The sequence below is a fragment of the Siphateles boraxobius genome, unplaced genomic scaffold, assembly GCF_051911475.1.
Source record: "Siphateles boraxobius isolate OS27281-9 unplaced genomic scaffold, OSU_SipBor_1 6, whole genome shotgun sequence".
NCBI lineage: Eukaryota > Metazoa > Chordata > Actinopteri > Cypriniformes > Leuciscidae > Siphateles > Siphateles boraxobius.
In genome coordinates, this window is record NW_027509186.1 from 11,769,821 (window position 1) to 11,784,960 (window position 15,140).

A 15,140-nucleotide genomic window follows, 5' to 3' on the forward strand; every position below is an offset into this window, starting at 1 on the left:
TATGTCACGCGGTGTTCTTTTCACTCGTCGATTGGAATTAAACACGGAGACTTATCTAAGACTGAAAAACACAAACTAAAATAGAAACAAATAAAAGAAAGGCGAAGAGCTCGCCCGGAGGCGAGACGTTACATTATGACACGAGGACAAGAGAAGTAAGAGAGCGATAAACTGGTATTCAGTCCTTTTGAAGACCTGACGTTTCCGCCTTCTTTGGAGGAGGGTCCAATCAGGAGCTGTCCCTTTCGAGGGAGATTTTATGACCCTTTGTGTTATAACCAGGCATTTAAATCTCTAGTTTCATTGGGTGTTTAAGAGAAGAATCTTCACAATTCTTATAATACTAATGTGTCACAAAGTTTAGCAAAATGTAATGTCAATTAACAAATGGGGAATGAAGATTGGAGTTTTTCGAGAACAAACTTGCCACAAATGGATTTGGTTAAACATTAGTTGGCAAGGTTTAAAACATTATCGCATTAGAGTTGTCGAGAAACATAGACCAAACCACAAAAAGGCAACTCATGAAATAGGGAACTTAGAGACATTGTTCATACAATTCTCAAGTGGCTATATAATAGCATATATATATATATATATGAATACAGGATTCATTTCTCCTCCTTGGTTGGAATGCAGAGAGAGCCACAGTTCTGTGAACATTCCTTTGGGTCGTAAACGCTGTTATCTAAGAACACCAGTGATGTTAGTTTTGGTCTCTTTTCACTCCAAAGATGGAAAACATAGTAAACTATATTTTACTGGATATTACTGTACGTATTCTGATTGATCACACCGAAAGCATTCTGGAGGTGTCCAGAACTATGTGTACAAGTTATGGGAATAGACAGTTATATTTAAAATGCATAATGAAGGTATTTATAATTCACTTTAAGCTACGATAAAATCATAGTCATTCCAATGTGACATGGGCAAATGGACACACATAAAAACACATTGAATATATCTGGTTAAATGTCTTTTAAAGAAAAGAAGTTTCTTTTCACTTTGGAATCCACTTCCTTTGGGACATTCCGATCAGTCATAAAATGTCTTGTAATCGGACACCACGCTCTGTCCTGAGTGTGGTCTTCACTGGTGGGGGAATGTGAGTGTGTGTGTGTGTTTGGGTTAATTTACATTCAGAGATTTTTGGTCTTTAGCAGGATGTATTTAGTTTTTCAGATTCACTTAGCCCAGTCCTTACAGTCCCCCTTTTTGTCTGATGAAGTCCCTGTGTGGACTTAATCGGACAACAATCATCACAATGGACGGATGACAGGTGAATCATGATGATCGGGTAGCAGGTGCTCTCAGGCTGAGGCTGAGGGCTCAGCTTGATTAAGTTCGACGCAGCCTCCAGGGTGGTACCCTCTTCCTGAGGGTCCCGTGGGCTTGGCTGTAGATGTTCGCACCTCGTTGAGCCTCTTGCGCAGGATGACTGTCGAGCGTCTGGGTGTGGTTGATAGAGGTACCCAGCGTAGGGTCGGCCGCAATCCAGGATTGGACAGCAGATGTGGTGGTTAAGTAGGGCAGTTGAGACAAATCTTGGAGGGCTGTGTCGATAGGATAAATGTCAATTCGCTGGGACCCCCCCATTTCGCAAACCACAACTCCCGTTCTGGAGTTAGAGTGAAAGTGTGGTTACTGGAGAAGGATGGGATTTCCAGTTCTAATTTGTGCTCTTTGCTTGGAAGATGGTACCATGCCAGGTTGTCACGGTGAAGGATGGCACCTTTCGGTACTTGGATTCACCTGCTCTGGTGGAGCGAGGTGACAAAGGTGTCAGTGTCATTCTGGTCGTACGTGAGTGCAGCTGTGCGCACAGGAGTGTTAATGAGCCACCTGCCACTTACAATCTCTGCTTGGGGCTTGATGACTTGAGTGCGAGGCTTAGCTTCGGCAGGGCAGCGGGTGTCGCTGATCTGCAGCCCGCAGATTCCGTCAGTGTTGTCTCTGAGCAAGGCTTTGTTAGGGCAGAGATAGTGAATGTCTTTGGTCAGTGTGCACATGTGTGGATTCGGAGCTGGGGACAGCTTAGTGTCGCTGTCGTGCAAGTCAATCACGTACGGCGTGCGGATCTTGATGTGAGTGTTACCTTTCAGAATCTGACATTGCCAATGTTCTTGAGCCGGTGGATTCGGCTTGACTGTGATGGGTAAGTTCAGGAGAAAGCCCCCTTTTCTCTGCTTGTGGTCGACGCAGAGTGGGATGGCCCTACCCAGCGAGTGGGCAAGGTGTATTTGTAGAGAGTCAGTTGCGTGGTGATGGCGGAAGCCAGCACGGTTTGCACAAGGCTTAAGGGTATCGGGTGCGGTGGAATTCTACCCATGGCTAGGCTGTCAATGGAGGAGTTCACCTCCAACAGCAGGTCTGTCATCAGGGTTGTTACCAGCTGAGTTTGACCAAAGTCATTCTGGAAGACCGTAAACAGCCGTTTCATGGAGTTCACTGTCTGGGTCAGCCGAACGCTGTGAGTGTTGAAAATTACCACAGTTCCCTTTAATGTCTTGTCGATCGTCTGCAGGGATGCACTCTGTGTTGGGAGTTGCTCTGTTATCTGTGGAATCTCAGTCTGAATTTCGGCTGCATGCCGTCTCACGTTGGCTAGGTTTACTGCATTCATGCTGGACATACAAGTGTTAAACAGAGTTCTGACGGCAGTGCGGCGGCGGTTGTGGCCACCTGGCTCCACTGGCGTGACAGTCATTTTCTCAAGTTCGTTGAGCATGTGCTCGACATCGGCCTCAGCGTGAGTGAGGGCGTCTTCTGTCCATCGGCCCCCACCCAGCTGTATTGTGTTCTGTAGGCGTTGCGAGGATCAGGTGGCACATACACTTTCTGAGTGCGGGTCCGGCAGAAAAAGAGTCCTGGTTGTTCCCTTAGGACGATGTCTGATGCTGGACCTGGTGAGATGTCCGATTGCAGCTGCCCTCTGGTTGGCTGGAGGCACAGGATGGCGAACCACAGCAGCATCCTGGTAAAAGTGAAAGGGAGAGGGAGAGAGAAAGAGAAAGGGAGGAAAAATTTCAGCGAGTGTCGTCCTTGGTTGGCTAGGACAGTCTTTTCGCTTGAGGACGCCGGTATGCCGCTTGCTTCGGTGTCTTGCAAGTGTCTCTGGTGCTGCGGTGTGCAGCACATGGTGCGTCGTGGACATACATTGGCATGACCCCCCTTTTGCACTGTGGCACCACAAGCTGTGGCGCAGTGATGGCATCAGGTGCAGAACGCAGAATGTTGTCTTGTGCATGCAGCATTTGCTTGTTGACGTCGGTTGTCTGGGGCACCGGTTGTCGGTGGGTGCAGACGGCGTTCGTGGGTGGTTGGAGGGGTATGAGAGGTGGTTTCTCATGGTGTCCATTGTTTTGTCATAGTCTTTGGTAAGCTGGAAGGTTAAGGTCAGCTTAAGAAGAGGCTCAGTGCCATTTTGTCGCACTTGTGGTGAGAGACTAATACATGACCCTAAAAGTTCAGAACCACGGTTTAACGGGTTCGCTAGGTATGTAGCATAAAGCTAGGTGTTTCATGTGCATCTAGCTAGTGAAGTATGTCTTGTATCCTTATCATCTTAGCTGTGGATGTTAGGAGGCTAAGACTTATGTGGTTCCGAGAGTATTTCCCGGAAAGGGCATAGCCGAGATGAAATAACTGACTTAAGATGGTTCTTATGACTAAATTATTTCTCAGGACTTAACTAGTGGTTCACTACGCCTTGACGAAGTGGCTGCTAGGAGGAAAAAGGACAGCTTTCCTATTCAAATTATGCTTATTATCAATCCTCAGGACCTATAGTTATGCTCTAGTAATTTTTGAAATTACTTGTGTTGCAGGGTCACAAAAATGAGTGCACTTGTTGAAAATAAACAAAATCACAAATAAAGGTGCCTCTGTTTCCTTTCTGGGCCCTATGGGAAATGGAACCACATTCAAACAAGAGAGGAAATGAATTAAGTCAAATAGATGGCCGAATAGACAAGGTAATAGCTGACTGCTATTATTATTAGACTAAAAAAACAAAAATTAAAACTTAAGTGAGTGGTCAGAACAGCGGGACTGATCTGAATGTGAGAATAGTCAGTAGTACTAGTGACTAAACTTTGGATTTGCCTGGACCAACACTCCATAGTGGGTTACAGCGGTTGCGTGTTTAAGACCACACTGTGTGTGTCCCTCCAAAGGTTTAATCAACATGCTGATGGAAATTCTCATTACTATACGAATTCTTCTCTAGCTACACAGTTTACATGTAGTTAAACTTAAGTTTAATTGACAGGGAATCTGCAAATTTTGCCCACAGCGCTCAGCCAGGACTACGCCTAACTAGTGAAGGTGCAATTTAGCTGAGAAGAATTGAAAGTACGGAAAGTGAAGAATGAGAAACCCTAACTGGGGTTAAAGAAAGTATTCTAGAATACTTTGCACTGTGTAAACAAAAGCTGTAATTAAGGCTTCAAGTGAATGGTGCTAACTGCTAACTGTAGAAGTTATTATTTAGCTTAGCCTAAGCTGGATGAATGCTAGGTTAGGTTAGCTTAGCCTAAGCTGGATGGACGCTAGGTTAGGTTAGCTTAGCCAGCTAGGCTGGTTTGTTTACAAAGTGACATCACAAGTTAGCACTTCCTGTGACCAGTTGTTGTCATGGGAACCAGAGCATGTCAGAACAATTCAACAGTACCTGAAGAATGTCTGCACATTTTACTGAGTTATGCATGTTTAAACGGGTTAAAAGGGGGCGCCTATACTTTAAGTCTTTTAAGAACTTGATGTTACATTTAGTAAAATGCAAATGTGTTTTGGCATTTGCTAATTTTACTCATGGAACTCTTCTCTTTACTTTACACAACTTATTCTATTTGTTTACAGAGTAAGGAAATAGATTTGCTGTAAGTCAAAGCTTGTCTAAGCCTATATAGTTACGTCCCTCTCATGCATAAATGCTGGCTCTTCAGTGAGTGAACAGTTTTGATCGCTAGGTAGCTCTCTGCTTGTAGATGCAGCTAAAATTTTTAGGTGAATTACATCAATCTAACAATAATTTGTAAGGCCTTTACATTGTAGAAAGGGGAGCATCACCCAGGTCTACGTATATATAACACTGTCCTGAGCTTTCTTTGTCAGAAACAGGTTTAGCAATACTGCAATTTGGATTTCTTTAACCAAAGCAGGATAGATATCGGTACAGTTTACAAGCTGCTGAGATGAGATTTTTTTTTTTTTGTCAAACAGACTTACGCTTTACTGCTGAACTTACTTATATTAGTTGGAAATCTAAGACTCTTTCACTTACAGTAGAGATGTCAATTCCAGCTATTGTTTTATCTGCATTTAGACAAGCCAGCAACCAGTGATCAAAATGCTTATCGCATGTTGTGTTCCGTTTGGATCGCAATGATCAAATGCACACCTGTAGGTTTACAGTAGTTTAAACTCAGGTGGTTTTCCTACACTATGGCGTCAAGGTGACGTATGCCTTATTTGGAGCTAGTGTTTTCTGTAACCCTTCATTGTCATGGAAACTAATGTTTAGCAGTGCCAATTCAACCAGCATCTAGAAACTGTTTGTTTCAAAAGAGTCGTTCATAGTCTGTTGGCCGTTGAGATTTACACGTCCATTTAAGATTCTTTTAAATCAGTAAAATTCTAATTTTACGAATGCAGAGTTTTGCAACTCTTTGAGCACACATTTTCATCTACTTTTACAAGTTCTATGTCCTATGCTGATCAGGGACCTTTTTAGCAGAGTCGTGCACTGTGTTCGTGCAGTGTCTTCTGGTTTTGCAGTTCAAAATCATTGGGGTTTTAGGAATTCTTTCTGAGGAGGCCTTCTGTGTTAGAGGCCTTCTGCATTAGGTCACGCATCGTTGAGTGGGCATTGCGTGGTCTTTGGCGAGCTGGAAGGTGCAGGGTAGCGAACTTGAATCTTGACTTGGTGCTGAGGCTGTGTACCCATGGATGGCTGCTGGAGTTCCTGGGAACTCTGTGACCTTGAAGTCTGGCTTTGTTGTAGTTCTCGTGACCTCTGTGACCGGCCAGTCTGGCTTTGGTGACCCGTGTGACTGGAGGGGGAGGGGTTCTTGAACTTGGGCCCAGACTGTCAGGTGAATGGGAGCTACCTGTTCAAGCCGGATGTTGTTCTGGCTGTACGACTGCACGTTCAGCTCACACGTTTGGGGTATAAGAGTTCAATCTTTGCTCTTAGCTTTAGCGCTGAGTCTTTCAAAGAGCTGAGCTGACATTAAAGTGAGGTCTGAGCCGGTGTCTACCAGGGCTTCCAGGCTCACCTCATTTTCCAAAGTGATGGCTAGGTAGAGTTTCCGGGCCACCCCCTTTTCGATCAGGTTCCCCAGGAGTCTTAGCGCAGGGGCTGGTGTGGTGATCGATGGGCGGTTAGGGCCGGTCTTGTGTAGTTCTCTGCGGAGACAGACAGACAAGCAGCATTTCTAGGTATTTTGGGCTTTTGGACCCAGCTGTGGGAAACTGTGCTGTGTCGCTCAGGCTGTGCAGCTGTCAGCTGTGGTGGCTGGGTGTCTGTCTTGTCCCTCTTGTCTCCTTTGGAAAGTCTTTTGTGAAGAAGCTCTTTCAGCGACTTCAGGGTCTCAGCTGTCTCAGATGTGGCGGCACTGTTTTTTTCTGATGTGGGTTCAGACTTGTGCTTACCAGTGGCATGTCGAGAGGGGTTCCGCTCTGGGCTGTCTGGGCTTGATGGTCTGGTCGATGGGGCGCGGCTCTTTCTGGGCCATTGGTCGGTTTCCCATGTGGCTCCACCTTTTGGGTGGTCGGGTGGTTGTTGCAGGTCCCAGAATCTGTCAAAGCCCTCGCTCTGGTGTCTTGGACGAGCACCATCGCAGTAGTGCTGCCCTCCATTGGCCTGGAACGGTCTTGACTCTCTGTAAAAAGGGCTATGGTGTTGTGGGGCGCCCTCTAGAGGCAGCTCTGAGTAGGGCTCAGAGAAAGAGTAGATTGTGGGATTTTTCAAAGTCTTTTCGGACACAGTCTTTTGCTTTGTGTAAGCTTCTTTTAGCTGTTGAGTAGTCATGCTATGTGGTCAGGCCAGGATGTCTAGATGATGACTCACTGTGGGGTGCAGATTTCGGAGAGACAAAGTTCTGAAGTTGAAATCATCCTCCATGCCGGACTGATTGAGGTCCATGGCTGTGATTAGTCTTTGGTCTGATTCTGGATCAGAGAATTCTTTAGTGAAGGCCTGCCGCAGCGGCTGGTAGTCCGACTTGACTGTCTCTGGTCGAGGTCGAGGAAGCTGCGCGCATCACGACTGGACGTGATTCTGAGCAGGTACAATCTGTCCCACGCGGTGACGTTGGTAACAGTTTGTAAGTGAAAGTCAATGTCCTGCGGATGGCGTGCACGTTGTGGCCTCCTGCATGGTTCGGAGTGAACATAGGGATGTTTCTGGCCAGCTTGTTAAGTCTTTTGGGAGCCATGCCGTGGTTAGTGGCCGGGGCTCTCCTGGAAAGGCTCTTCCCCCCCTCGCTGCTGATGGGGGTTCCTGTGGGCTGGCTGGTGATGTTTTGAACAGTGGGCTTTCACCCCCCTGTACAGCTCTGGGTTCTTGGCTGAAAGGTGCAGACTGGCTGGTCAGGGAAACTTTGTGGTGTGCGTTTCCCCTTCCCGGTCCTTCTGCAGTCTATAAGAGGGTTTCAACTCTGTGTGAACGGTGTGAAGTTCGTGTTCGAGATCTTGTCTCTGCTAAACGAGCTTGTGGATGGTAGCACGGGCCTCTTGCGAGTTTCTTTCGCAGGCCGTGGCTTTCGAGTCTCTTTAAGTTCAGTCTCTGCTCTTTGCAAGGGGCTTCACTTTTGTTGGAGTTTCTCGTTGAGTTCCTCTCTGGTTCTTTTCTCTGACTGCACTCTTTGGTCTATGTGCAGATGAAGATCAGATAGGGCAGTTTGAAGTCTTTCCACTTCCTTCTGTCGCTCGGGGTCGTTGTCATCCTCGGCTTGCATCCTTAGCGTTGCAACTTCGTGCTCCAGGGCGATGCGGCTCCTTTCGTGGAGACGTGCTTGTGCGATGAGCTGGCAAGTGAGGTTGACGTGTCTGACCGGTCTTTGTCGTGGGAGCTTTGGCTTGGTTTGTGCGCCATCAGCCTGTCCACGTCTGCGATGCTCTTGGCTCGGGGCTCTGAGTCACTGGCGACCTTGGTCAGGAATGGAGGTGTCATGAATCTCAGCCATGTCTCCAGGTTGTCCCAGCGGGTTGTGGGACTGTAGGACCGGAACATACTGGCTTCACTGTGGGCGAGAGGAACACAATAGATTTTTTTTCTACACACACACATAGGGACAACAGGAATTAGGCATCGGTTTTTCGATTCCCACATACAACAATTAGCGCTATGATTCACACGTGTTCGCTTATGAAATTTAAACCTCGGCGGGTTTTTTCTATTCGACACACGTGTGCGCGGAAGGATTTCTTCGCTTCCACACACTAATATGGACAACAGGAATTATACGTCTGTCGTTCGGATCCAAATAACATTTATCAAATAGCACTTATGATTAAAAATGTTTTTAGGTTTTGGATTTTTTTGGTGCTATATTTTAACAAACACGTCTGGCGGGATTGGTTTGCTGCGTCGTGCAAAATAAAACAGGAAATATTCGTCTGTTTTTTCGACTCCCATGACATATTATCAAATAGCACTTATGATTAAATATGCTTAAGATTTTTTACAATTGAGTAGCTACGTCAATGTTTAACCAGGAGTTCATCGTTAATCTAACGATTATAATATCAGGCCTTTCTTAAGAATAGTGAAAGAGCATCGTTTCACTAAATCTAGTCTTTACCCTGACAGAAGAATCTCGTTCGGACAGGGGAGTTTAACATTAAAATGTCACAATTCAAAAGAGGTTTCTTCGTCTTTTGTTGGACAAATTTAATACTATGAAACTGTAGTTTTACTTTTAGTTATTAACAATGGCAAAAGGAATGTTAGACATTATTTTGCAGCTGTTAATGTGCTGAAATGGACTCGGCTTTGTGCCTTTAATCAGTCAGCCAGTGAGTTCGCGTTGCGTTCGCTCACTCGAGGCGCGCGTACAATATTAAATCACAATATAGACATCGATTGAAACTAAATTGCTCAAAAACAAGTTTAAAATGTGCCTGCATTCTCCACCAATTATGTAAAGACTCTGGGGCGGATCTAATCCGTGGGGAATTTGCATATCATAATTAATAATTGGTAATTAATAATTATTCATAGATGTTTGGATTAGATCAGTCTTACATGTTAATAAAACTCCCGATAAGGGATGATATGTCATTTTACCTGCATGCATGTCTGTGTATCCTTGCACTTAACCACAAGTTGATTGCAATTAACTACACGGACCACGTCTTACAAAACAGGCTAAATTAATTAGCTCAATTGTCAGACTAATATTTGTGGGAATCCACAATATCATCTTACTTTATAGGATTTCAGGAAAAGCAATTCTGTGGCCACAAGAATTGGGTTTCCTGCCCTATAAACACATACTCTTTAAAGTATCTTTAATTTGTAAGCTTGTTGCTATAAGATCTTTTGACACTTAAGGGAGGTGAAAATGAGCAAAAAGGCAGTACATCAATCAAATGAATATAATGAATTTAATAAGGCAGAACTACTTATGTATTTACTACGGTTACATGGGATATATGTATTTACAAACATAATAAACAACAAAACACGATAAGGCATCGATGAACGAGAAATGCATAGAGTGTGGACAATGGAAACACGTGTGAGAGGGGAAGAGGGAGAGAGAGAGAGAGAGAGAGAGAGAGAGAGAGAGAGAGCATTGGCAACATTCACCCTGACAGTCCCCTGTCTGTAACAACACGAAAACATCATCTTAATGCTTCTTAGAAGCTCTATAAAGAGATATACTTAAGTTTCTGGGTCTCTCTGTGTCGCGGCATTCCTGCGCGTGCGTGAGCGGAGTCCTTTAGGAAGCGTCACTGGGTGCTGCTTGGCGCGCGTGTTGAACGGAGTTTCCAAGTCTTTGGGGTAACATTACCAAAGGAAAATAGTTCGGCTTGGTTCGTTTCACTTTGTGGAAGTGAACAGAGTCGACTACGGAAAACAAAACTTTGACTAACAAAGAAAAGAAATAAAGATCTCTACGGGGAAATCACGCGGAGTTAACGTCACATCTTTGCATGGCTGGTGAAGAAGCTTGTGTGCGTCTCTCGCCACGTGGTCACGTGCGCGTGTTTCTCCTTCAAAACGAGCGCGCGCTCGTTTAAAGGTCCCTTGTAGATAGATTTGCTGAAGAGATATGTCACGCGGTGTTCTTTTCACTCGTCGATTGGAATTAAACACGGAGACTTATCTAAGACTGAAAAACACAAACTAAACTAGAAACAAATAAAAGAAAGGCGAAGAGCTCGCCCGGAGGCGAGACGTTACATTATGACACGAGGACAAGAGAAGTAAGAGAGCGATAAACTGGTATTCAGTCCTTTTGAAGACCTGACGTTTCCGCCTTCTTTGGAGGAGGGTCCAATCAGGAGCTGTCCCTTTGGAGGGAGATTTTATGACCCTTTGTGTTATAACCAGGCATTTAAATCTCTAGTTTCATTGGGTGTTTAAGAGAAGAATCTTCACAATTCTTATAATACTAATGTGTCACAAAGTTTAGCAAAATGTAATGTCAATTAACAAATGGGGAATGAAGATTGGAGTTTATCGAGACCAAACTTGCCACAAATGGATTTGGTTAAACATTAGTTGGCAAAGTTTAAAACATTATCGCATTAAAGTTGTCGAGAAACATAGACCATACCACAAAAAGGCAACTCATGAAATAGGAAACTTAGATACATTGTTCATACAATTCTCAAGTGGATATATAATAGCATATATATATATATATATATATATATATATATATGAATACAGGATTCATTTCTCCTCCTTGGTTAGAATTCAGAGAGAGCCACAGTTCTGTGAACATTCCTTTGGGTCGTAAACGCTGTTATCTAAGAACACCAGTGATGTTAGTTTTGGTCTCTTTTCACTCCAAAGATGGAAAACATAGTAAACTATATTTTACTGGATATTACTGTACGTGTTCTGATTGATCACACCGAAAGCATTCTGGAGGTGTCCAGAACTATGTGTACAAGTTATGGGAATAGACAGTTATATTTAAAATGCATAATGAAGGTATTTATAATTCACTTTAAGCTACGATAAAATCATAGTCATTCCAATGTGACATGGGCAAATGGACACACATAAAAACACATTGAATATATCTGGTTAAATGTCTTTTAAAGAAAAGAAGTTTCTTTTCGCTTTGGAATCCACTTCCTTTGGGACATTCCGATCAGTCATAAAATGTCTTGTAATCGGACACCACGCTCTGTCCTGAGTGTGGTCTTCACTGGTGGGTGAATGTGTGTGTGTGTGTGTGTGTGTGTGTGTGTGTGTGTGTGTGTGTGTGTGTGTGTGTGTGTGTGTGTGTGTGTGTGTGTGTGTGTGTGTTGGGTTAATTTACATTCAGAGATTTTTGGTCTTTAGCAGGATGTATTTAGTTATTCAGATTCACCCACTTAGCCCAGTCCTTACACATATCTTCCATCTACTTGATCCTCATTCTTCAGAACTCCCGGAGTCACGATCAAGAGCTTGATCGACTTACCTACGGATCCAAACACAGTCTCCAGCTCAGTTTGAGCTACACAATCATCAGTTGTGGGGCCCTTGTGATCTTCATTTTTGTCCTGATATCTCTGATTATTCTATACTGGAAGACTCTTCAAAAGCTGAGACAAGTTCAGTTCTCTACACAGACCCCATTCAATAGCCAAACATTCAGAAATTCTAAGCGAAACATGCTAGTGCTAATAGTCATTTTCTGTGTGTGCTTTGTGCCCTATTATCTGATGAAACTGCCTTCCATATTCATCAAACCGCTGCTGCATGACTGTTCAGTACTCCGTGTGTTCCACATCCTGAAGGAGCTGGCCAACCTGTTCGCAGTACTAAATTCCTCCTTGGATCCAGTTATTTACTTCTTGTTTTCCAGCCCAGGTGAAAAAGACGTACTGTTAAATGTATTAAAAATGCATTAAAGTATATTTGTATTGTACTAAAAACATACTCAAGTACATTTTTAATACATTTAATAGTACGTCTTTTTCTCCTGGGAGGGCCTTCAGAGCCCAGTTTAATTTAAGCAGCTGCCAAGACTGTCCATGAATGAGGGCTAAATTGTTAGTGTGTTTGTGATGTTCTTCCCTATTTTGTTACTATTGCCAGAGAATGAGGATCTTTGTCGAAAGATTATGGGTGCAAATAGATGCATTAGAAAAGGTCTTGTGCTCATGAACGGGGTATAACTTAAACACTGATAATAACCTAAACAATTCTTTCCATAATGAAAAGCCTGAATTATAGAAACTGGACTTTAGAATACGGTACAATCTTTCAAAGGCCATACTGATGTACATGTACACCATTTATTATGTAAATGTCAATTTAATTGATTCCAAACACATTTCCAATCTTCTATGCTGTTTATGAATTTATTTATTTTTAGTCTGAGTAGATTCTATCTCATAGAAAAAAATGTATTGCACAGTGGTTGCTTTAAACCTCTCATTTTAGTATCAACAGTGTGTAGTGTAAACAACTGGACACTCGGGGGCACTTCTGTTCAGTTAGGTTTTGAGGAGAACGAGGAAAGAATAATAATAAATGGATGTTCAGTAAAAGAGCTGTTTGCGTGTCCTGATGTTTCATCTCAGAGATTAACATATAAACGTCTGTTACATGGTGTCAGAAGTGATTTTCACAACCTGAAAAGAAGTAAACAAAGAAGTGAGAGAAAAGAGCGATGTTTTACACGGACTGCTAAAAAAAAAAATAATAATTTAAACAGTGCACGAGTGCAATTGAGAACTGGCCTGTGAAAAGAAAAGAAAAGGAACAGCGGAGCAGTGCGCGCCAGATTAAGAGTGAGTGAACATAGTCAAAATATGGATCAGATATTTTCGCTGATACCTCTGGGAAGTTTCAATTTCGAACGAGCCCAGTTCATGGCCACAGTGGATGCGCCGCTTTGAGCGATTCAGAGTAGCAACGGGCCTTGCAGAAAAACCCTCCGCCTACCAGGTAAACTCTCTTCTTTACATTATGGGGGAGAAAATTGAAGACATATTAAATATGTTACCCCTAAGCGAGGAAGAGAAAAAAAGTTATGAAGAAGTCAAGAAGGCTTTAAGTGAGCACTTTATTGGCAGACATAATGTTATTTATGAGAGAGTGAAATTCAACAGCAGATTTCAACAGCCTGGTGAGTCAGCAGAGAGTTTTATAACGGACGTGTATACGCTCGCGGAACACTGCAGATATGGCGACCTCCATGAGGAAATGATCAGACACCGTATTGTAGTGGGCATAAGAGATGCAAAGCTCTCAGAAAGACTGCAACTAGATCCAAATTTGACATTGGATAAAACGATAACTCAGGTCAGACAAAATGAGGAAATAAAACGTCAGCAGCCAATAATAAGAAGAGAAAAGTCGGAAGTGAAAGAAGGGAATGTTGATGCAGTCGTGACAAAGAGAACATCTAAAGCAAGAATGACATCGCAAAAAGCAGAGGGGACAGTTCAGAGAACGCAAAGTTTTTATAATGCAGCTCATAAAATAAAACAGACGGATTCCTGCAAGAGATGCGGAAAAATTCCACAACACCCGTGGAAATCGTGTCCAGCCAGAGAATCGGAATGCAGAAAATGTAGAAAGAAAGGAAATGCCGGTCAGTTCAAAGACTTGAAGCGATAGTTGACAGTTCATATGATGAGTCTGCTTTCTTGGGAACGATCCAGACCAAAAAACAAGAGAATATGTGGCAACAGGAAATCCTGGTGAATAATAAACCAATCACCTTTAAAATAGATACAGGTGCAGCAGTTACAGCGATTCCAGCATCTATGTATTCAGCTGAAAAGCAAGGGAAACTCAAAGATTCTATAAAGATGATCTTGGGACCTAACAGTACTCCTTTGAAAGTGAAGGGCAGGTTTAGCGCATGCCTGCGGAAGGATAAAAGGAGAATCCGGCAGGATATATATGTGATTACATATGTCCCAGGAAAACAACTGGTTACTGCAGATGCGTTGTCACGAGTGCCATCTGGACCCGAAAATACAACAGAAAACAAAACATTGGAGGACGAGTGCAGAGTTTTTGTGGATCTCATAGTTCAACAAATCCCTGCAACAAAAACAAAACTGAAACAGATTCAGGAAATACAGAATGAGGATCTAACCTGCCAACAACTAAAACAGTATACGAGAGTTATAAGAGAGTTAGTGGAGAGATGCGACATCTGCTGTCAGCATTCACAGCAGAAAACGGAGCAATTGATGCCAACACCTTTACCAGCGAGACCCTGGCAACGAGTCGCAGCTGATATCTTTCAATGGGAAGGAGGCCATTATTTGGTGGTGGTTGACTATTTCTCGAGATACATAGAGGTTGCAAACTTACCAAAACTCATAACAGCAACAACAGAGGAGAGGCTGAAGCTTTTGCCAGGTTTGGGATCCTTGAAACACTTGTGACAGATAACGGTCCACAGTTTGTATATTGTGAGTTTGCAGAGTTTTCCCAAGACTATGACTTTGAACATGTCACAAGCAGTCCACGATACCCTCAGAGCAATGAAGAGGCAGAGCGAGCGGTGCGTACAGTAAAACAAATGCTGAGAAAGAACCAAGACCCGCAGAGAGCTCTTTTGGCCTACAGAACGACTCCATTAGCTCATGGGTTCACACTAGAGGATGACACGGGAGTGGATTTTCACTCCTGTCCCGTCCCACTCCCATAGAAAGAAATCTTGTCCCGTCCCACTCCCAGACCAAAGTTTAAAAAATAATCCCATCCCATCCCGCTCCTGGTAAATTGACTCCCACTCCCATCCCGCTCCTGTTTAAACTGACTCCCGCTCCTGTACCGCTCCCATATATTTTTTCCTTCAATTAGTGTTTAGTTAATACATAGAATTTGATTTAATCTGCTCTCCATCCTGTTTTAGACCAGCTGCTGAGCCCGTTTCTAGATTTTCTCCAGAAAATGGAAGACAGCAAATAAAAGAAAAACAGTACATAGTTCACAC

General features: G+C 43.4%; 1 protein-coding gene across 1 annotated transcript in view; it reads left to right on the forward strand.

Annotated features, from left to right (window-relative positions):
• LOC143715698 (putative G-protein coupled receptor 34) overlaps window positions 1-14,852 on the forward strand; it is a 36,006-nt gene extending 21,154 nt beyond the window's left edge. Inside the window, exons 3-5 of the mRNA XM_077207453.1 lie at window positions 7,582-7,595; window positions 11,575-12,046; window positions 14,626-14,852. Coding sequence (XP_077063568.1) covers window positions 7,582-7,595; window positions 11,575-12,046; window positions 14,626-14,852 — 713 coding nt within the window. The remainder of the gene's footprint in view (window positions 1-7,581; window positions 7,596-11,574; window positions 12,047-14,625) is intronic.
• The last annotated feature ends 288 nt before the right edge of the window (window positions 14,853-15,140 follow it).